This window comes from Tachyglossus aculeatus, chromosome 5 (genome assembly GCF_015852505.1).
Source record: "Tachyglossus aculeatus isolate mTacAcu1 chromosome 5, mTacAcu1.pri, whole genome shotgun sequence".
Classification (NCBI taxonomy): domain Eukaryota; kingdom Metazoa; phylum Chordata; class Mammalia; order Monotremata; family Tachyglossidae; genus Tachyglossus; species Tachyglossus aculeatus.
This window is the reverse complement of record NC_052070.1, coordinates 72,614,481-72,636,209: the sequence shown is the minus strand read 5'-3', so window position 1 is coordinate 72,636,209 and position 21,729 is coordinate 72,614,481. Positions and strand designations below refer to the sequence as shown.

Here is a 21,729-nt window from a genome sequence, read left to right as displayed (position 1 = left end):
AGGACACAATTCAAAACTCAAGCTAATGCCAAGATAAGCATTAACAAGGCAGAAACAGGTACGTTCTGCTATAGTTCTTGTCAAGGAGACTTCCCTCTATGAAATGGGCAGTAGAGGCTCATTAAGGGACTGACATTTTACATTTTTTCGCGCTTTGTCATGCAAGAAGAGAAAAACTTTCCCTTTGTAACTGAAATCAGATTTCTTGAATTATTTACAAAGGTTCATTTCTAATGCAACTCCCCAAGCCTATGAAAAATATGCATATAATTTACAATCAAATAGAAAAAGCAACTTCAATGTTGGTATCTCTGCTGCTATAAGCTTTAGGTTTGATCACCAAAAATTAACTATTAACCTGATCGGCATTATTTAAGATAATGGGGCCTCACAATAGCAGGGAGTACCTATTGAAGCTTTGATCAAGACAAAAGGAAACAATTCTTCTTCACGCAACAGTAAATGAGCGTGCAAACTCATCACCTCAGGAAGTTGCAAAATCCGAATGGGTTTACAAGCCCAAATTATGAAGATGGATACTCATCCTCCTTCTCGAAATAATAATATTTATAACTGTAGGATTTGTTAAGCACTATGTGCCAAGTGCTGTATTAAGTGCTGGGGCAGATACAACGAATGCTAGTTGGACACAATCCCTGTCCCACATGAGGCTCACAGTCTATGGGGGAAGGAGAACAACTCCTTAATCCTCATTTTGCTAATGAGGCAACTGAGGCACAGAGAAGTTAAGTGACTTGCCCATGGTCACAGAGCAACAGCCGGGCAGGTGCTGGAGCTGGGATTCCCCATCTACAGGCCCAGGATCTTTCCACTGGGCCACACTGTTTTGGTGACGCTGAGGAGACAGAATCTAGGGCTGAACTGACCTCTGGTCTAACATTTACGCTCTCATGGATAAATAAAAGCCATGGATAACTAAAAAACAAATCCAAATTTCACCTTTCCCCACCAAATCTTTTCACCAGAGCTATTAAGCAGCTGACTGGTTCACTTCTCTTTCCTTCCTCTGCCCTTTTCCCAGTTGAGCTTTGATTGAATCACAAAGGCAAATCCAAATTTCACCTTTCCCCACCAAATCTTTTCACCAGAGCTATTAAGCAGCTGACTGGTTCACTTCTCTTTCCTTACTCTGCCCTTTTCCCAGCTGAGCTATTATTGAATCACAAAGGCAAATCCAAATTTCACCTTTCCCCACCAAATCTTTTCACCAGCACTATTAAGCAGCTGACTGGTTCACTTCTCTTTCCTTACTCTGCCCTTTTTCCGGTTGAGCTATTATTGAATCACAAAGGCAGCAACAGCAGGGGTAATGAGAAGCAAAGGGCTTGGATAATCCACTTGCTGACAATCTGTCCATAAATAATCAAACTGTAGTTTAAATAGCATTGCTGTACAACAATGACAAATCTTAAGAGTATTTACTCCCAACAGCAGCTTTCCCTTTCAAGCCCAAATTTTTCAATATTGACATATAATTGTGTGTAGTGAGATGAACAGAGGCCTTCAAACGTGAGAGCTGAAAGGAGTTAGACTTTTTGTAAAATGAGGAAACAATGATGTAGAAAAGAAATACGTTTCACAATAAATATGGTTTCTATTAAACACTGCACTTATGTACATATCTATATCTATAACTTAAGCATTACACTTATGTACATATCTATAACATTTTAATGTCTGTCTACCCCTCTAAAGTGTAAACTCTCTGTATGTACATATGTACATACTTACATCTATAACTTCTATTAAGCATATACTCATGTACATATCTATATCTATAACGTATTTTTAGACTGTGAGCCCACTGTTGGGTAGGGACTGTCTCTATATGTTGCCAACTTGTACTTCCCAAGCGCTTAGTACAGTGCTCTGCACACAATAAGCGCTCAATAAATACGATTGGTTGATTGATTGATTTTAATGTCTGTCTCCCCCTCTAGAATGTAAGCTCTCTGTGAGCAGGGAATGTGTCTACTGATTTTTTCCCCCTATGGTATTTGTTAAGTACTTACTATGCGCCAAGCACTATGCACTGAGGTAGAATCAAGTTAATTGGGCTGGACACAGTCCCTGTCCCACATGAGGCTTACACTCTTAATCTCCGTTTTACACGAGGCCCAGAGAAATGAAGTGGCTTGCCCATGCTCTGTATAATAATAATAATAATAATAATAATAATAATACTAGCATGTGTTAAGTGCTTACTATGTGTGAAGCACCGTTCTAAGCACTGGGGGTGGATACACGGTGATCAGGTTGTCCCACGTGGGGTTCACAGTCTTAATCCCATTTTACAGATGAGGTAACAGGCTCAGAGAAGTTAAGTGACTTGCCCAAAATCTCACAGCAGGCAAGTGGCGGAGCCGGAATTAGAACCCAAGACATCTGACGCCCAAACCTGGGCTCTTTCCGAGTGCCACACTGCTTCTAAGCCATGCTGCTTCGCAAAACTGTTACACTGTACTCTCCCCACAGCTTAAAACAGTGAGAAAATGCTCACTAAATGAGTATTTGTAAATCATCCAGCTGTTGGCATATTCTATCACCTCCTTCAGGCTGCCTTGGAACCAGTTTCACTAGATTGGGCAAGAAGAAGCAAGAAAATCACAAATCTTCAAACATTTTATGAAAAAGAGAGGACTAAAATGAGTTTTCTGCATTATCTGTAAATCTTGGGTAACCTCTTTCCTGTCCACTGATAGCACGGATGATCACAGTTGGTTGCGCCAGAGTTCAGAGTTCAAAGTTCGCCTGCTTCTTTGATTCCTCAGTAACTGCAAACTAAATGTTTAGCAATTTCCTAAATGCCACAGATAAAAGTTGGATGTGTTCTGGCCAACTAGGACAGCAAAGGGATTTAGTGACCCACACCCCTTAGTAACTTGGAAGTGAAACAGTTTTGAGCAAGCGCTCTGAAAAACACAGTTTTTCCGGGTAGTCCAACAACAGAAAGTTAACATGCGGTCATCTAAACACAATACTTACATAACCGTGTTGTCGTCCACTAAGATGTCACAACCATGAGCGGGACAAGAGATAGTCTGAAAAATATTGAACGCAATTCAAAAATATACGTTGAGTTCTTCTGTAACACGAAAACGGGGGAGGGGGCTTCCTTTCCTGTCAAACCCCACATTAAGAAAACTTGTTATAGTTTGTGTGCCTTAACCAATCTCGTTAACATTTGCACAACCACTTCTCCTAAAACCGCATTGCTTTCTATCTAGACAGACGCACCTCGTCTGAAGAATATTCCCCTAGCTGCGCTCTATCCAAAATGCCTACTGAAATCATGAGAACTAAACATAGGGCAACTTTGAGGGATCTAGTGAAAAAACTTTAAGACCACAACTCAAAGTGTCATTTTTGTGTGCCTTCACCCCAAACCTCAGAGGAACAAATAGTGGACTTAAAATTTCAGAGCACAACGGCAACAGGGAAAAATCTCATTTTCAATCTCTCTTCCACACCCTTGGATTAAGGTTTGGGTCATCTCCTAGGATCCTAGGCCTATGGAGCCAGACTAAACCTAAAGGATTAGCCTGTTTTTCCAACATTCCTCCCATTTAGACCATTTAGGTTCAGGAGGACAAGTGCTCGCACATGGTTGCGGCCCCAAAAAGCGCATCCAGGGCCCCTGCCTGCCACGACAGCCCAGACTTGGCACGTGTGTGGCGGTCCCATTAGGTAAATCGGGCCAGGTTAGGTCAAATAATGCCTATAGTGTTATAGTGGATATTATGCAGTGGGGAAACTGGCCAACACATTCAGTTTGGGTACATAGCATTTGCATACTAATTTTTAATTTTCGTAACCACAAGGTGGGGAAGGGGGAGTTGACTGGAGTCAGAAAGAGAATGATTATCTATGTGGGGCTTGTTTGTTCATTTTCGAAAGTATTCTAGTATCCCCTTGCTAAGTCCGATATTAAAACTTGGACTGGAACTCGTTTCCACTTGGGTAAGGGCCTGAAGGCTGCAGGAGATAAAAATGCATTTGGTTAGTGGTGGCAATTTTCATACGAAGTAACAGCCTCTTTACCTGTCCCATGCCTTCCTCCATTATTTTGGTAGTTAAATATTCACTCCAGCACTGCATACAGAACTTATGCCCACACTCAAGGCCAGTGAAGTACTGCAACAAAAACAAAACATGGACTTTACAGCATCATTCGGTCTCATCGAGGCCCCTCTGAACATTGCGTTTATTTTAAGAATCACTCCCAGTGAATATTTTTTTTGAGATTCTGCTAAATACTATTGTTAAATCTCCATTATTAGCACCACGATTAGCTGGGGTAGTATTTATCAGCTCTGTGTGGCTCCTACGTGGCTAACAGTGGCACAGACTACTCAATCACCAGTTTTTAAAATGATTTCACTGCCTACATCCAATATCGTAAGAGTATCCTAGAAGAAAATTTCCACCCCCTCCCTCCCACTCCTTCTAGAAAGACAGTCAACTGAACTCCTAGGTTTGGGACATCCTGGGTAGGAATGTTGTTCCTTTCACTGATTAAAAGGTAGGAAAGAAAGGGCATTATCCTGAGTGAAGAAATATAACACATATATACATATATGTCATATATATAACATATATAAATATAAGACATATAAATATAATAAGAGTGGGATCCTCCAGAGAGTCTTTATCTCTTGAATGTTTTCTTGAATGTTCTCAAAAATAATCTGCAACAAAATCTCCCATGCTTGAGGCAGCACTAAACTTTTCCCAATGGCAAACTGCTTGCCTAGGTTAAGAAAACATATATAGTTGGAGTTTTCAGAGTTAATAATAATAATAATGATAGTATTTGTTAAGCTCTTACTACATGCAAAGCACTGTTCTAAGCACTGGAGAGGTTACAAGGTGATCAGAGTTGAACCAAGGGGTAGAAAAATGGTAAATGCCTCCAACGTGAATTGAAAGCCATCTAAAACAGAAATAAACCCAAGCTATTCCTGTAGCATGAAGGATATGAGCTAATGGTTACAGACCAGGAAAAGTATCTCATCTCTACTGACCACTCCAACAAATCCCTTACTCCAATATGTAGAAACAGCCCAAAAGCTCCATAATATGCACCATGCAGAAAGAGCACTGAAAACATAGTTTTGCCTCCACACACAACTGTGCTTATATCAGCACCTGGAATACTGCCAGGATTTTGCATCACTGTTTTAAAAAAGTTCCAGAGGACCTAGAGAAAAAAAAAAAACAACTACAGAGACAAGCAACTAGGATGACCAGGGAAGTGCAGCAACTTCTGTATGCAGAGAGGCTACAAAAAGTTGGTATGATTATCTTGTATCGATCCCATGGCACATAATAAGCACTTTAACAAATACCACTAATCGGATTATCATCAATCGTATTTATTGAGCGCTTACTGTGTGTAGAGCACTGTACTAAGCGCTTGGGAAGTACAAGTTGGCAACATATATTATTATTGTTATCCATGCAAATTGGAACTGTGGTTCAGATCCCAAGCACCTGACAGCCACTTTCACTAGGTAGGTTCAAGACAGACAAAAGTAGACACTTTGCTCAATGGGTAGTAAACATATAGTATGCACTCCAAGAAGATGTGCATGCAGCTGACAGCATTTAATTTAAAGCTTTTAGCTATATGCATGGCGAACCCGATAATGATAGGCTAATAGAGGGAAAAGTTAAGGATAAAGAGGACGGTAATCACCACATTCTTTTTTCTTCTTCTAAACAAAGATCTTTGGTGTCATTGGTGGCTACTGAATCCTGGGCTACATATAAGTCGATCATTTGATCTGAGTTGGTCTGGCACTATAATTTTCTTATGTTAGAAAAGTGAATTTTGCATGTGCAAATTCTACCTTGGATACTTTGCATTGATCAAAGGCATTCACTGGTCTGATGTGTGGACATGGTCATAGTTGACCATTGTAATTAAAGGAGGTGGCAGGAATCACGTTTTCAGTAGAGTGCTCTGCGCTCAGTAGGCGCTCAATACAATCGACTGATTCAAAGAACTCAATCTCTAAACCACTCGCCTCCATTATTTTCAGGAGAAATGGAAATACTCCACTGAATGTTGCCTAACATTTGCTTAACCCACCATTCTAAAGCACCTAGAATTTTACATATTGCTCCAGTTTCCATATTAATGTTCCAGAGATTTAACTCCCCATCTCATCATTCATATACACCCAACTGCCTAACTTTAAGAGACGAAAATATCCATTAAAAATTCTACTGTAATTAACCGTAATCTTTAACAAGGGAACAAAAAGGCAACATTGGTTGACACTGAATACGGGAGGGGGGAGTTTACATAAAAAACTAACTGCTAACATTTAACAAATCTACTGGAACTCACCATCTCTTCCTTTTATCATTCCCTTACGCGGATGAAGAGTCAGAGAACATTATTTCATTCATTCATTCGATCGTATTTATTGAGCGCTTACTTTGCGCGGAGCACTGCACTAAGCGCTTGGTTACTAGTTTGGAGACTTGATAGAAAGGACTATCAGCGTGGCTCAGTGGAAAGAGCACGGGCTTTGGAGTCAGAGGTCGTGAGTTCAAATCCCGGCTCCGCCAATTGTCAGCTGTGTGACTTTGGGCAAGTCACTTAACTTCTCTGTGCCTCAGTTAACTCATCTGTAAAATGGGAATTAAGACCGTGAGCCCCCCGTGGGACAACCTGATCACCTTGTAACTTCCCCAGCGCTTAGAACACACAGCAAGTGCCTAATAAATGCCATTATTATTATAATTTATATAATTTATATATTTATATAATTTATATAATTTATATATAACAATTACATATATTATGTATAACTATATAATTTATATATAATTTATAATAATTTATAATTTATATATTATTATAATGCTATTATTACAATTATAATATAATGTATTATAATTTATAATATATATAAATATAACATAATTGCATTATAAATGCCTAGACACCAAGGCCTAAATCTTCCAGATTTGGTGTTCAAGAATTTAGGTGCGGTCTCAAATAGGGTTATGAATGAATAAACAGTTAACAGAATTTTTGAAGGTGTATTACTAAGGAAATGATGTTCCCTCTGTGGCCTAATTCACATACATACTAATTGCCATCACTGGGCCAGACCAACTGACCATCCAGCACACTGGGCAAAAGGACTCTTGGAGGAACCAGGCGGCACCTGCCTTCCTCAGGATCCACCTTAACGTTTAGGGATGACCATCCAAACGCCCCTAACTTTCCCTCTAGAAACCCACTCAAGCACATTTTTTTGCATAAAATCTCTACACGATTCTCAATTAAGACGGCCTTCCATGCTGACCCTAGACATTAAAAAGCTTCATAGTTGGCAATACAGCCTGGGCGCGTGCCACTTAAAAAACATGGTCAGGTGTCTTCAATTTCAGTGGTGTGGGAGAAGAGAAAGTAATTCCTTCAGAGGTTGTCATTTCCGAGATAAAGTGCTTTTCCAGATACATCAACCTTCGCCTCATATCCAAGTTGAAGGCTGAGTAGGCAAGCAGAAACGGTTATGATAATGGATGAGAGAGAGAGACAGGATGCAGGGAAGGGAAGTATGAGTGATTTTTGAAAGAGGACCTCTACTTTTTTCCAACTTTTATCAATATCACATTCATGAACAGCTGCAGCCAAAAAAACATTTCCTTTTTATTTCTGCTGGCAGAAATAATTATTTGTTAATGCCTGTCCTCCACCTAGACCCCTCACCCCCCGCCATCCTCCCGTCTTACCTCCTTCCCTTCCCCACAGCACCTGTATATATGTTTGTACATATTTATTACTCTATTTATTTATTTTGCTTCTACATATCTATTCTACTTATTTTATTAATATGTTTGGTTCTGTTCTCTGTCTCCCCCTTCTACACTGTGAGCCCACTGTTGGGTAGGGACTGTCTCTATATGTTGCCAACTTGTACTTCCCACGCGCTTAGGGCAGTGCTCTGCACACAGTAAGCGCTCAATAAATACGATTGATTGATTGATTGATCTAGACTGTGAGTTCCTTGTGTGCTGGGAACTTGTCAACCAGCTGTATGGCACTGTACTCTCCCAATCTCTTAATATAGTGCTCTACACACAGTAATCCCCTCTCAGGGTTGCATCTGGAGAGTTTCCAGTACTCTACCAGTCTCGACCACGGAAGGGAGAGTCAAGCAGAGGCCTGTCCGTTCCACTCCGTTCCTAGTTTGGGCAGTGGCTAGCGAGTGGAAGACAATCTGCTACAAGTCAAACCTCACCTGCGCTGGGCAGCAGCGGCATGGGCGAAAGTCAAGGGCGGAGACTCAAGTCTACTGCACGGAAGGAGGCAATGGTAAGCCACTTCCATATTTTTCCAAGAAAACTCCATGGATACACTACCGGAACGACTGCTGATGGAGGTGGGGCATTCTGGGAGAGAGGTGTCCGCGGTGGCGCTATGGGTCGGAGATGACTCGACAACATAATAATAATAATAATGATGGTATTTATTAAGCGCTCACTATGTGCAAAGCTCTGTTCTAAGCGCTGGGGGGATACAAGGTGATGAGGTTGTCCCACGGGGGGCTCACAGTCTTAATCCCCATTTTCCAGATGAGGTAACCGAGGCCCAGAGAAGTGAAGTGACTTGCCCAAAGTCACACAGCTGACAGCTGGCGGAGCCGGGATTCGAACCCTTGACCTCTGACTCCAAAGCCCGGGCTCTTTCCACTGAGCCATGCTGCTTTTCGTATGAAAGAGGGGAGGGGGGGTGGGAATAGGGGGAGGGGGTGGGGGGGGACTGCCTCTCTTTATTGCTGAATTGTACTTCCCAAGCGCTTAGTCCAGTGCTCCGCACACAGTAAACCCGTCCTTTGGACTGTGAGCCCGTTGTTGGGTAGGGACTGTCTCTGTATGTTGCCAACTTGTACTTCCCAAGCGTTTAGTACAGTGCTCTGCACACAGTAAGCACTCAATACGACTGAATGAATGAATGAAAGTAAGCGCTCAATAAATACAACTGAATGAGTGAATAAGCGCTCAATAAATACGACAATGAATGAATGAAAGTAAGCCCTCAATAAATACAACTGAATGAGTGAATGGTGATAGGGGATGAAAGGTGTTTGTGGGGTGGGGGTGGGGGGGGGTCCTCTAGCTTGTGAGCCCTTTGTGGGCAGGGCTGGTCTCTGAACTGTACTTCCCAAGCGCTTAGTCCAGTGTTATGCGCGCAGTGAGCGCTTAGCACAGTGCTTGGTCCCGGGAAGCGTTTAACAAATGCCACTAAAGACGACTTTTATTTTCTTAATATGTTTGGTTTTGTTGTCTGTCTCCCGCTTCTAGGCTGCGTAAGACAAGACACACAGCAAGCTCTCAATAAACACCGCTGACTGATTATGGATACGCACACAAGCACTGTGGGGCGGAGGGTGGGGTGAATATCAAGTGCTTAAAAGGGTAGAGACCCAAGTGTGCAAAGATGATGCAGAAAGGAGGGGAAAAGAGGGTTTAGTCAGGGAGGGCATCTTGGAGGACATGTGATTTTAATTAGGTTTTAAAGGTGGGGAGAGGGGTAGTGTGCCATATGAAGAGGGAGGGGGTTCCAGACCGGAGCAAGGACACGGGCAAGTGGTCCGTGGTGAGTTAGATGAGAGTCTGTGGTGAGTTAGATGAGACCGAGATACAGTGAGTGGGTCAGCTGCTAGAGAAATGAAGTCATGAAGTGGGAAATTCATATTGATGTCTGTTTCCCCTCTAAGCTGTAAGCTCATTATGGGTAGGAAATGTGTCTACTAATATCTCTGGTACTGTACTCTCCCAAGTGCTTAGAACAGGGCTCTGCACATAGCAAAGGCAAGCAACGGCTTTAAAGCCAAGAGAGGGGTTTCCGTTGGATGCAGAGGTGGATGGGCAACCACTGGAGGGTCTTGAGTGGAGACATATGGTCTGAACAGTTGCTTAGGACATGATCCAGAGTGAGGCGACTGACTGGGGTGAGGAGAGACGGGGGAAGGGAGGTCTGTGAGAAGACTGACGCAGTAGTCAAGTTGGGACAAGTGCTCAGTACAGTGCTCTGCACATAGTAAGCGCTCAATAAACACGATTGATGAGGACAGGGTAACTGCCACGATCAGCATAGCAGCAATTTGGATGGAGAGGAAAGGGTGGATTTTAGCAATCTTCTGAAGGAATAAACAACAGGATTTGGTGACAGACTGCCGATATGGGCTGAATGAAAGAGCTGAGTCAATGACAATGCCATGGTTATTTACTATTAGAAGCAAAATTATTACTATGATTGGAGTATTTCTTAAGTGCTTACTATGTGTCAAGCACTCTTCTAAGTGGTGGGGTTAATTTCAAGTTAACTGGGTTGGACAGGGTCCCTGTATTACTTAGGGCTCACTATCTAAGTAGGAGGGAGAACAAGTACCTAATGCCCATTTTACAGTTGAGGAAACGGAAGCACAGAGGCATGGAGAAGTGCAAGCAATTGACAGATCATCATCATCAATCGTATTTATTGAGCACTTACTGTGTGCAAAGCACTGTACTAAGCGCTTAATCTGGGATTAGTATCTGATTCCCTGTCTCTGCTCTTTCAGTCATTCATTCAACTGTATTTATTGAGAACTTACTGTGTGCAGAGCACTGTACTAAGCACTTGAGAGAATACAACAATAAAGGGACACATTCCCTGGCCACAACGAGCTCACAGTCTAGAGGGGGAGAGGCAGACATTTCCATTAGGCCATGCTGCTTCTCCAAGTATGGGCCTGTGTTGTCTACAGTGAGGATAGGGGCACTGTCTACAGTGATGGGAAAGACGGGGGAGGACAAGGTTAGGGTGGGAAGAAAAGGAATTCTGTTTCGAACACGTTAAGTGGGACACTCCAGTAGGGAAGTCCTGAAGACAGGAGGAAATGTGAGACTGTAGAGGAAAGGGGACAGGGCTGGAGAGGAGGAGTTGGGAATCATCCACATAAAGATGAGAGTTGAAGCCATGGGAGTGAATGAATTCTCCCAAGGGAGTAGGTGTAGATGGAGAATAGAACGGGACTCAGAACTGAATCTTGAGGGTCTCACAGTGTTAGAGACTGAGGAGCCATCAGAGAGGTAAGAGGAGAAATATGAGGATGGTATCAGTGAAGCCACGATTCGATAATGTTTCAAGGAGGAGGTGGTCGACACTGTCGAAAGCAGCTGAGAGGTCGAGGAGGATTGGATTTGACAAGAAGGAGGTCATTGGAGACCTTATCTGAAGTGGAGAAGCCAGTGGAAAGTGGATGGCTGAAGATGGTGGTCAGGGACAGAGATCATCATCATCAATCGTATTTATTGAGCGCTTACTATGTGCAGAGCACTGTACTAAGCGCTTGGGAAGTACAAGTTGGCAACATATAGAGACGGTCCTGACCCAACAGTGGGCTCACAGTCTAAAAGGGGGAGACAGAGAACAAAACCAAACATACTAACAAAATAAGTAGAATAGATATGTACAAGTAAAATAGAGTAATAAATATGTACAAACATATATACATATATACAGGTGCTGTGGGGAAGGGAAGGAGGTAAGATGGGGGGGATGGAGAGATATCTCTCCCTGCAGGCAGCTCTCAGCTGAGATGCCTCAGTTGGCCCATCTAACTTTTCATTCATTCAGTTGTATTTCTTAAGCACTTACTGTGTGCAGAGCACTGTACTATGGCCCTGGGAAAGTACAACACAACAGCTTCTGCTGGGACACAGAAATCTCGCTCTGCTGAGCTGCCTCAGTCGGCCCAGGACCACCTAACATTGGAACCACTGCCCAACGCCTGCTGGTGACCCAAGGAATTTAATAATAATAATAATAATAATGGCATTTATTAAGTGCTTATTATGTGCAAAGCACTGTTCTAAGCGTTGGGGAGGTTACAAGGTGATCAGGTTGTCCCATGGGGAGCTCACACTCTTCATCCCCATTTTACAGGTGAGGGAACTGAGGCCCAGAGAAGTTAAGTAACTTGCCCAAAGTCACACAGCTGACAAGTGGCAGAGCCGGGATTTGAACTCACGACCTCTGACTCCAAAACCCGTGCTCTTTCCACTGAGCCGCCAGTTATTTTTTAAATTTTTATTCTGACGTGTAACAAGACCTCAGAATCAAAAAAAATTGTGTGTGTCTCAGTTCATCCCTATTCCGAAGAGGGCTTGCCCGCAGTGTCATCTGGGACAAAGATATTTAAAACACAAAAATCACCACTATGCACTAGCTTAAAAAAATTGCTCTTCCCATGTTACTGTATTTGAACTTCAAAACACATGCAGTCGGTTCTCCTCTAAAGGGAAGGCTTTGTTCTGGAGAAACAACACATCAAGGGAAACTTATGCCCTGACCGGTCCGTGTGCACCAACCCAACCGCTTCTTCCAACATCACAACACTCTCTGTTCAGACAGAAGCACATTGTCGGAAAAAAATGATCCCTAATTTCACATTACCGTTATATCCACAATGCACAGTGAAAATACACAATTGTGGGGGGGCATCAAGCTCGATGAATTTTAACAAGTTAACAGCCCAACTTTCCCAGAGAGAAAAATGATCATTAGCAGGTAGACCGTGTCTTATTTACTTATAAGTAGAGGGGAGTTTTATTTGACCCTTGGAAAGTTTCATCTGCCACAACACAAAGCTATGTGACGCTCATGCCAGAAGAATACCCGCCCAATTCTCACATTCAGACCTACCCTATTGCGGTGTTACCTCTCAAGTGAAATAGAAACTTTTAACTAAATGTTTTTACCAGATCCTACTAATCTGAATGTTGCTCATTCTGTGCTCTCTACTGAGAAATTCTCAGAACTGTTTTTAGCTTGCTAAGACTACACTGACATAAACACCATATTACCTAAGTCTCAGGAGGCTGCCATAATACCTCGCTTTTTTCCAGCAGACATTTTCCCAAGAAACAGACCCCCCATGATTTGGCTTGTCTAACAACCAGGTGAGCCATAAAGATGCTCAAGTTTCAAAACTCTGAAATCTGACTGTGAAAATCCTCCTGGCTTTACGGCAGAATGCCTTACGGTCAACTTTCCATGTGATTAAAGGAAGGCGTTTCTGGGAATTAAGGACTATCAGAATTATTAGAAAAAACTGTAACCGATTAATCAGTGGTATCTATTAGGTGCCTGTGTACAGAGCTGGAGAAGCAGCGTGGCTCAGAGCACGGGCTTTGGAGTCAGAGGTCATGGGTTCGAATCCCGGCCCTGCCACTTGTCAGCTGGGTGACTTCGGGCAAGTCACTTCACTTCTCTGGGCCTCAGTTCCCTCATCTGTAAAATGGGGATGAAGACTGTGAGCCCCCCGCGGGACAACCTGATCACCTTGTAACCTCCCCAGCGCTTAGGACAGTGCTTTGCACATAGTAAGCGCTTAATAAATGCTATCATTATTATTACATGGTGGGTAGAGTATAACAGTTAACATGCCCTCAAGGAGCCTGCAATCTAGTAAAATAGGTATTAACATAATTTACTGATGGGACTGATGCAAAAGGGCATATGTACATGAGTTGGTGCTTCAAAACTAATACGGCAAAACAGACCCTTAAGTGCTACACAAGTTGGGGCAGAAGTGCTGAGGGGGTGGGTTGGGGGCGGAGTACAACCTGGGAAAAAAAGGAGATTAATCAGGGAAGGCCTCCTGGAGTTGTAATTTCAGAAGGGCTTCAAAGATGGGGTGAGCTGTGGATTTGGAAGGGGAAGGAGAGTTCCAGGAAGGGCGTACAGGAATGTGCACTCTTGCTCATTGCCAGAGGTGGGAGAGAAGACAAGAGGAAATCTACAATGATAGTACGATCATTTTACAAGATCAACCGCTTTGGTCCTGTGCAAATATGGAAAGGGATTTATTGCCATGAGACTGTGGCAATAATGCCCTCCCTCTGCCCATCCGCCAAGCTAGCTCTCTTCCTCCCTTCAAGGCCCTGCTGAGAGCTCACCTCCTCCAAGAGGCCTTCCCAGACTGAGCCCCTTCCTTCCTCTCCCCCTCGTTCCCCTCTCCATTCCCCCATCTTACCTCCTTCCCTTCCCCACAGCACCTGTATATATGTATATATGTTTGTACATATTTATTACTCTATTTATTTATTTTACTTGTATATATCTATTCTATTTATTTTATTTTGTTAGTATGTTTGGTTTTGTTCTCTGTCTCCCCCTTTTAGACTGTGAGCCTACTGTTGGGTAGGGAGTGTCTCTAGATGTTGCCAATTTGTACTTCCCAAGCGCTTAGTACAGCGCTCTGCACATAGTAAGCGCTCAATAAATACGATTGATTGATTGATTGATTGATTGTGGGTTTGAATGAGACCAGGAGTCGTGCTTTGCACTCAGTAAGCGCTCAATAAATACAACTGAATGAATGACTGAATGAACGTTGGTGGTGGTTCTGTACTGTCCTGCTCAACTCACACCTCAGTCTTCTGGGACATGTCACGTTTGGGCTGGGAGAGTTAGAAACTCTGGGTTTCCCTCCTCAACAGGGCTGGCTTCAGATGGCAAGCAAAGTAAATGTTGGGTGTTTCTCTGTCTGTCTGCTTTGTACTTGTTAGGTGCTTAGTAGGTACCAGGCAGGCTCTATACTAAACGTCGGGGAAGATAGATGCTAATCAGACTGGACTCAGTCCATGTCCCACACAGGGCTTGCGGTCTGAATCCCCATTTTACAGGTGAGGTAACTGAGGCACAGATGAGTGATCTGCCCAAGGTCACGCAGCAAACAAGTGTCTGCCAACACTTAAAGAAAAATTGATGATTCATTCCAGTTTGAGATAAATGAGATTTGGGATTCATGGTTCAGTTTAAATATGAGTATTTAACCAGACTTCCTTCTGGGAAGTATTCAAACCATCAAAGCAGCTCATTGGAAAGAGATAATAATAATAATAATAATAATAATAGCATTTATTAAGCGCTTACTATGTGCAAAGCACTGTTCTAAGTGCTGGGGAGGTTACAAGGTGATCAGGTTGTCCCTCAGTGGGCTCACAGTTTTAATCCCCATTTGACAGATGAGGTAACTGAGGCACAGAGAAGTGAAGTGATTTGCCCAGTCACACAACTGACAATTGGCAGAGCCAGGATTTGAACCCACGACCTCCGACTCCAAGGACCGTGCTCTTGCCACTGAGCCACACTGTTTCTACAGTCCTCTAGACTGTAACCTTGTTGCGGGCAGGGGACGTACCTGCCAATTCTGTTATACTGTACTTGCCCAAGCACTTGGTAGAGTGTTCTGCCCTTAGTAAGCACTCCATAAATTCCACTGATGACGACGACGATGAAGAGGGGAAGCCTGGATTAGAACCCAGGTCCTTCTTACTCCCAGGCCCGTTCTCCATCCACAGAGCCATGCTGCTTCTCAAGTTTTTACAGCAGAATGTAAGCTTCCTTAGGTTAGGGATTGTATCTACTGACTCTACTGTGTGCTCAATAAATGCCGCCGATTGGCCTCGACCCACTTTTGTTGGCCACTGCTAGTAACATTAACAACATGGCAGCCTTATAAATACATCCACTACAGGTCCGCTGCATCCCCACTCAACTCCAGCTGCCTCTGATGTTGGGCAAGCAAAGCAGCCACCTTTGCTTAATTTCACCTTTCTTCTCCCCATTCCCAAATGTCACTCCTGCTGCCATCTGAACGAAGTCATCTCCACCTGGTTTCCCCTCCCTTCTGGTCCCTTTCCATCCCATCTCCAGTCCCGGAGGTTCCAGCAGCAGGGACGGGCGGCTTAATGACAAGAAGTGGGAGATGGTGGGAGTGACGGAGAGGCGGGTATACATCACAGCTAACCAGTCTGCCTCAGCAAGGCTAGGCACTACAGGGTCGTTGGGCCCACAAGGGACACCATGGCTGTTTTCTGATCCTTCCCTGCCCCACTTCTACTCTGTCCCTAGTGCCCAGGTACTGCCATTTACTGCCAGTCCTGGTGCCCATGCAAGTCCAGTACCCACCCTGCGTCTGCCATCCTCACATGCACCACCTCAGGGGCAGAAGTGGAAGCAGGAGTAGTGATACAGCCAGGAGCATCGTAAAAAACAAAAAAAGAGACCCAACAACAAAGGCTTCGAGCTTTCCATCAAGCTCCCACCCAACTATGAGCTGCGCCTTTTTTTTTCTTTTTACCTAATAGTGGTGTCACCCATACTCCAGCCCACCCCCTTCTTTTGAATGCCGCCATCGACCCCCGGCCCACGTCATCCCCCAGGCCTGGAATGCCCTCCCTCTGCCCATCCGCCAAGCTAGCTCTCTTCCTCCCTTCAAGACCCTGCTGAGAGCTCACCTCCTCCAGGAGGCCTTCCCAGACTGAGCCCCTTCTTTCCTCTCCCCCTCGTCCCCCTCTCCATCCCCCTGTCTTACCTCCTTCCCTTCCCCACAGCACCTGTATATATGTATATATGGTTGTACATGTTTATTACTCTATTTATTTATTTATTTTACTTGTACATTTCTATCCTACTTATTTTATTTTGTTGGTATGTTTGGTTCTGTTCTCTGTCTCCCCCTTTTAGACTGTGAGCCCACTGTTGGGTAGGGACTGTCTCTATGTGATGCTAATTTGTACTTCCCAAGCGCTTAGTACAGTGCTCTGCACATAGTAAGCGCTCAATAAATACGATTGATTGATTGATTGATTGAATGCATCCGTCTCAATCAAAACTTTCTCTCCTGAGGCTGGAAGGGCAGGAGGACTTGCTCCTCTTCAGCCAAGCCCTGGGCCCCTCTGATCTTTTATAGCAACTGCCACAAAGGCTGACTCTCAGGTGGGAAGTTGGAATGTGCCAGAGCCCCAAAAGATCCTTGCGCGGGGTGGGAGGGCCGGTGGGGCCACAGGGGCACACCCAAATCATTTCCACGGTGGGCAGCATCCACAGCGATCCACCTCACTCCACACGACGGCTCCAAAATGACAACCGTCACCCATCCAGCCAGACCCACGTGGGCGAGGGCAAGAGGTACTCCGATTGCACCCCGACCTTATCTGGTGGTTTGGGCTGATTCTGGGCAGGGGGAGTCAGTCTGGAACTGGAACTAGGAGGCCCCTTTTGCAAATTCGGCCCTCCCAGGCTGTAGTGATACAACAGCAGCAGGAACGAAGGCTGAGAAACGGTCCTCCAAAAAAATACGACATACAGAATCATCACACCACACTTCATACCCGGGGTGACGTGAGTATGTCACGCAGCATGATCAGGGGAGACAGACTTTGAATCCTGGCTTTGGGGTGGCCAAATATTTGAAGATCTTCTCAACCAGCTACTAGCCTGATTAACCAGACTACTAGTCTGGTCCAACTGACCCCATGTCAGACATCAAGGTAGGTTCGGGTGCCCTCAGTGACCCCCATCCACTCTGTGCCACGTTTGGCTTGGAAAAAGGAGGAGTTGGCCACCCACACAGGGGAAGGGAGTTTGCAAATGTGCAATGAGTTTGCTCACGCGATGAGGTCTCTAGGAAGGTCTCCACTGGAGGGGAAAGGAAGGCTCCTGGGGACATATTGTGGCATGCAACTTTGCAAATAACACTGCTTTCCATGGGAGCTCCTCCCCACGAATAAGTATCCAGCACCGAGGTTAGAGTGTCCCAAGGATTTGGATCAGAAACAAGTTGCCTATGAAAAAGCATTCTGTAAATAAATAAACGAAATTAAATACAAAAAATACACTGTCCCTGGTCAGATTCACCCCCCTTCAAAGGGAGTCGCTGTTTAGAGAAGGTTCTTTTCAGTATTGCAGGGAAGGTGAATAAAATGTTATGCTGGAGTTAAGACACAATAAATTTCTCAGCAACAGAGGGTGCTTTGTTGAAAGCTGAATTTAAGTAAATTATTTTTCGTATTAAAAATAGTTGCAGGGCAATTACTAGTCATATAATGACTTTATTATATAGTTACACCATTAGTTATTTTAACGTGATTGCTAAAAAGTTACAATGCTCAAATGAATTTGATATTTGGCAAATTCTAAGATTTAAGGACTTCTATTAATTATCAGGACACTTGCAGAAGTGACAACTAATTTGACTTAAAGCTCTTCCATTACTTCACTCCTCTCCAAAAAAACGCCTATTGTTCTTATTGCCACGGTCAAGATAGCCTGTGGCTTCAAGAGTTGCTGAACTGTAAGAATTTATAATAGCACTGATTGCATGAACAGGAAAAACTACTGTTGATCACGGCTCAAGAAAGCTACTTAAGAGAACGCTAATCCTGATTTTGCCTGTGCTTAAATGAAAAGCTACTTCAAGTTCTCATCTCCAATAAATTTAAGTAATAATAATAACAACAACTGTAGTATTTGTTAAGCACTCATTATACACCAAGCCCTGTAACTAAGTGCTGGGGTAGACATATGATAATTAGATAGGATGCAGCCCCCACCACTTCACAATCTATGTAGGGGCTCACAATCAATAATAATAATAATAATAATAATAATAATAATGATGATGATGATATTTGTTAAGTGGTTACTATGTGCCAAGCACTGTTTTAAGCACTGGAGTAGATATAAGGTAATCATGTTGTCCCATATGGACCTTAATGGTCTTAATCCCCATTTTACAGATGAGGTAACAGGCACAGAGAAGTTAAATGACTTGCTCAAAGTCACACAGCTGATAAATGGTGGAGTCAGGATTAGAACCCATGATCTCTGACTCCCAAGCCTGTGCTCTTTCCACTAAGCTATAGCAGAAGGGAGAACAGGAGGGAGAGGGAGAGAGGGAGAAAAAGGTAGAGACACAGAAGAGCTAAGGGACTTGTCCAGGGTCACAGAGCAGGCATTTTCATCTTTTACTTTATATACGGAAGTAATTCCACCCTTGCCTGCCTAGCAAAGATTTTTTTTCAAAGATATTCCTAAAATTGTCTTTTCTTGGTAAAACTTAAAAGCGGCTCCTAGAATTACTAGCCCTTGAACCTAAAATGTTGCATCAAATGAGATTAGAGAATTCCGAACTTTATCTTTCCAAATACTCACCGAATTGGGGTAGTTCAGGTAGCAGATCTGACACGGCATATCCTGTGCTGATGATCTTGTGTTCATCTGACGTGTTCGAGACTTTTTACTTGGATTGATTACATGGCATTCGGCAAACAGCTTCTCCAGGTTTCCATCGAAATACCTGCAGTAGGAAAAAGAGGATGAGAATCTTTTAGCATACTTTGAACTTTAAAAACTGCTATATTTTTATATTCTTCCACTGTCCACCTCCTCTCACTCCTCTACTCCAATGATCTCCGGCTTCAATCAATCAATCGCATTTATTGAGCGCTTACTGTGTGCAGAGCACTGTACTAAGTGCTTGGGAAGTACAAGTTGGCAACATATAGAGACAGTCCCTACCCAACAGTGGGCTCACAGTCACCCCATGTCATACACTCACAAACTTGGGCACACAACTGATTTTATAACCTCTAGACTCTGTACACTCTCCACCCTCACCAATTCTGAAATTCCTCTTTCAGACTACAACCTACTCACCGGCTCTCTCTCATATACCCATCTTCTACGCCTACCCCACGCCTCACAAATCTGTCCTGTTGCCCCACAGAGAATTCCGTTTTTTTAGACTCCCTCCAATATTCTATAGCCATCCAGCCCATTTGGTCTCCATACTCTAACTACCTTCTCCTGACACACAAATCTACGTACTCAACACCCCTCTTTCCAACTGAACTCAACTCCATTGCTCCCCTGCCCCTCCCCTGATCAGCTAACACTAACCCGCAACCCTGGATCACCTCCACATTACACTTCCTCTGTTCCTCGTGCAATCCAGACACCTCTCGGACCTTGTCCACCTTAAATTCATTCTTATCTGCTTCAGTTCGGCCCTCTCCTCTACCCAACAATACTTCTTCCTAATTTGCTCCCATAGTCCAGTCAGGATAGGATGAGAGATGAGGGGCAGCGGTTTGGATGGAGAGGAAAGGGCAGAACTTGGCGATGTTGTGGAGGAGAGACCGGCAGGTTTTGGTGACGGATTGGATGTGTGGGGTGAACGAGACAGCGGAATCGAGGATGACACCAAGGTTGTGGGCTTGTGAGACGGGAAGGATGGTAGTGCCGTCTACAGTGACAGGAAAGTCAGGGAGAGGGCAGGGTTTGGGGGAGAAGATAAGGAGTTCAGTCTTGGACATGTTGAGTTTTAGATGGCGGGCAGACATCCAGATGGAGATGTCCTGAAGGCAGGAGGAGATACGAGCCTGGACGGAGGGAGAGAGAGCAGGGAAGGAGATGTAGATTTGGGTGTCATCAGCGTAGGGATGATAGTTGAAGCCGTGGGAGCAAATGAGTTCACCAAGGGAGTGAATGTAGATAGAGAACAGAAGGGGACCAAGAACTGACCCTTAAGGAACCCCGAGAGTAAGGGGATGGGAAGGGGAGGAGGAACCCGCAAAGGAGACTGGATATTTTTACTTGGCTGTCTCACCAACACCTCAAACTCAACGTGTCCAAAACAGAACTCCTCATCTTCCCACCCAAACCCTGTCCTCCTCAACTTTTCCATCACTGCAGACAGCACCACCATCTTCCATCTCACAAGCCCGGAACCTTGGCATTATCCTCGCCTTATCGCTCTAATTCAACCCACTTATTCAATGTCACCAATCCTAACAATTTTATCTTCACATTACTAAAATTCACCCTTTCCTCCCCATCCCTACTGCTACCAGGCTGCTAACATTCTATTCCACCTTGACTCCTGCATCTGCTGACCTCCCAGCCTCCTGTCTCTCTGCACTCCATACCTTACTCTGCTACACAGATCATTTTTCTTAAAATAAAAAATAAACAAGACCATGTCTCCCCACTCCTCAAGAACTCCAACAGTTGCCCATCCACCTCCGCAATGAACAGAAACTCCTTACCATCAGTTTTAATGCATTCAATCCACTCTCCCCTCCTTTCTTACTTTGCCGAATTCCTACTAAAGCTCAGCACACTCATTTCACTCCTCTAATGCCAACCTACTCACAGTACCTCAGTCTCGTCTGTCTCACCACCAACCCCCTTGCCCACTGTCCTGACTCTGGCCTGGAATTCCCTCCCCCTGAATGTCTGACAGATCATCACCGTCCCCACTTTCAAAGCCTTATTAAAATTTCATCTCCTCCAAGAGGCCTTCCCTAAGACTTCATTTCCTCTTCTTCCTCTCCCTTCTGAGTTACCCTTGCACTTGTATTTGCACCCTTTAATCACCCCTCGCTCAACCCCAAAGCACTTATGCGGACATCCATAATTTATTTACATTAATGACCGCCACCTCTTCTAGACTAAGCTCCTTGTGGGCTTAGAAAGTATCTACCCACTGTTATATTGTACTCTCCTAAGTGCTCAGTACAGTGCCTTGCACAGCACACACTAAAATTTGATTGAGTATATAACTAAAGAGTGCATTTAAAAATCTCTATAAAAAAACAACTGTCCTTTTTATAAGCACTACCCCCACCGTACCATTTTTTACTTACAACCATGAGGCTTTCCAAGGAGGTGATATATACATTCCTGTCAGTAACATTTTCCCAATTTCTGTCAAAAAATTATTTTTTTCCTCACTGCAGATCAAACTACGAAATAGGGATTCAAAAGTAAGACCTCAAATTGTAGATTATGATGACCTAAATTTTACACAAAGAAATGTCACTAGCAGTTTCACTAAATACACT

At 43.9% G+C, this 21,729-nt stretch overlaps 1 protein-coding gene and 1 non-coding gene across 2 annotated transcripts in view; one reads left to right on the top strand and one right to left on the bottom strand.

Annotated features, from left to right (window-relative positions):
* The window catches only part of ARIH1 (ariadne RBR E3 ubiquitin protein ligase 1), a 100,897-nt gene that overhangs the window by 23,778 nt on the left and 55,390 nt on the right, over nucleotides 1-21,729 (bottom strand). Inside the window, exons 3-5 of the mRNA XM_038746261.1 lie at nucleotides 19,037-19,181; nucleotides 4,063-4,155; nucleotides 3,007-3,062 (exon numbers count right to left, since the gene is read on the bottom strand). Coding sequence (XP_038602189.1) covers nucleotides 3,007-3,062; nucleotides 4,063-4,155; nucleotides 19,037-19,181 — 294 coding nt within the window. The remainder of the gene's footprint in view (nucleotides 1-3,006; nucleotides 3,063-4,062; nucleotides 4,156-19,036; nucleotides 19,182-21,729) is intronic.
* Nucleotides 8,133-8,275, top strand: LOC119929308. The gene has a single exon (XR_005451439.1). It is a non-coding gene; the product is annotated as a small nucleolar RNA SNORA7 (small nucleolar RNA).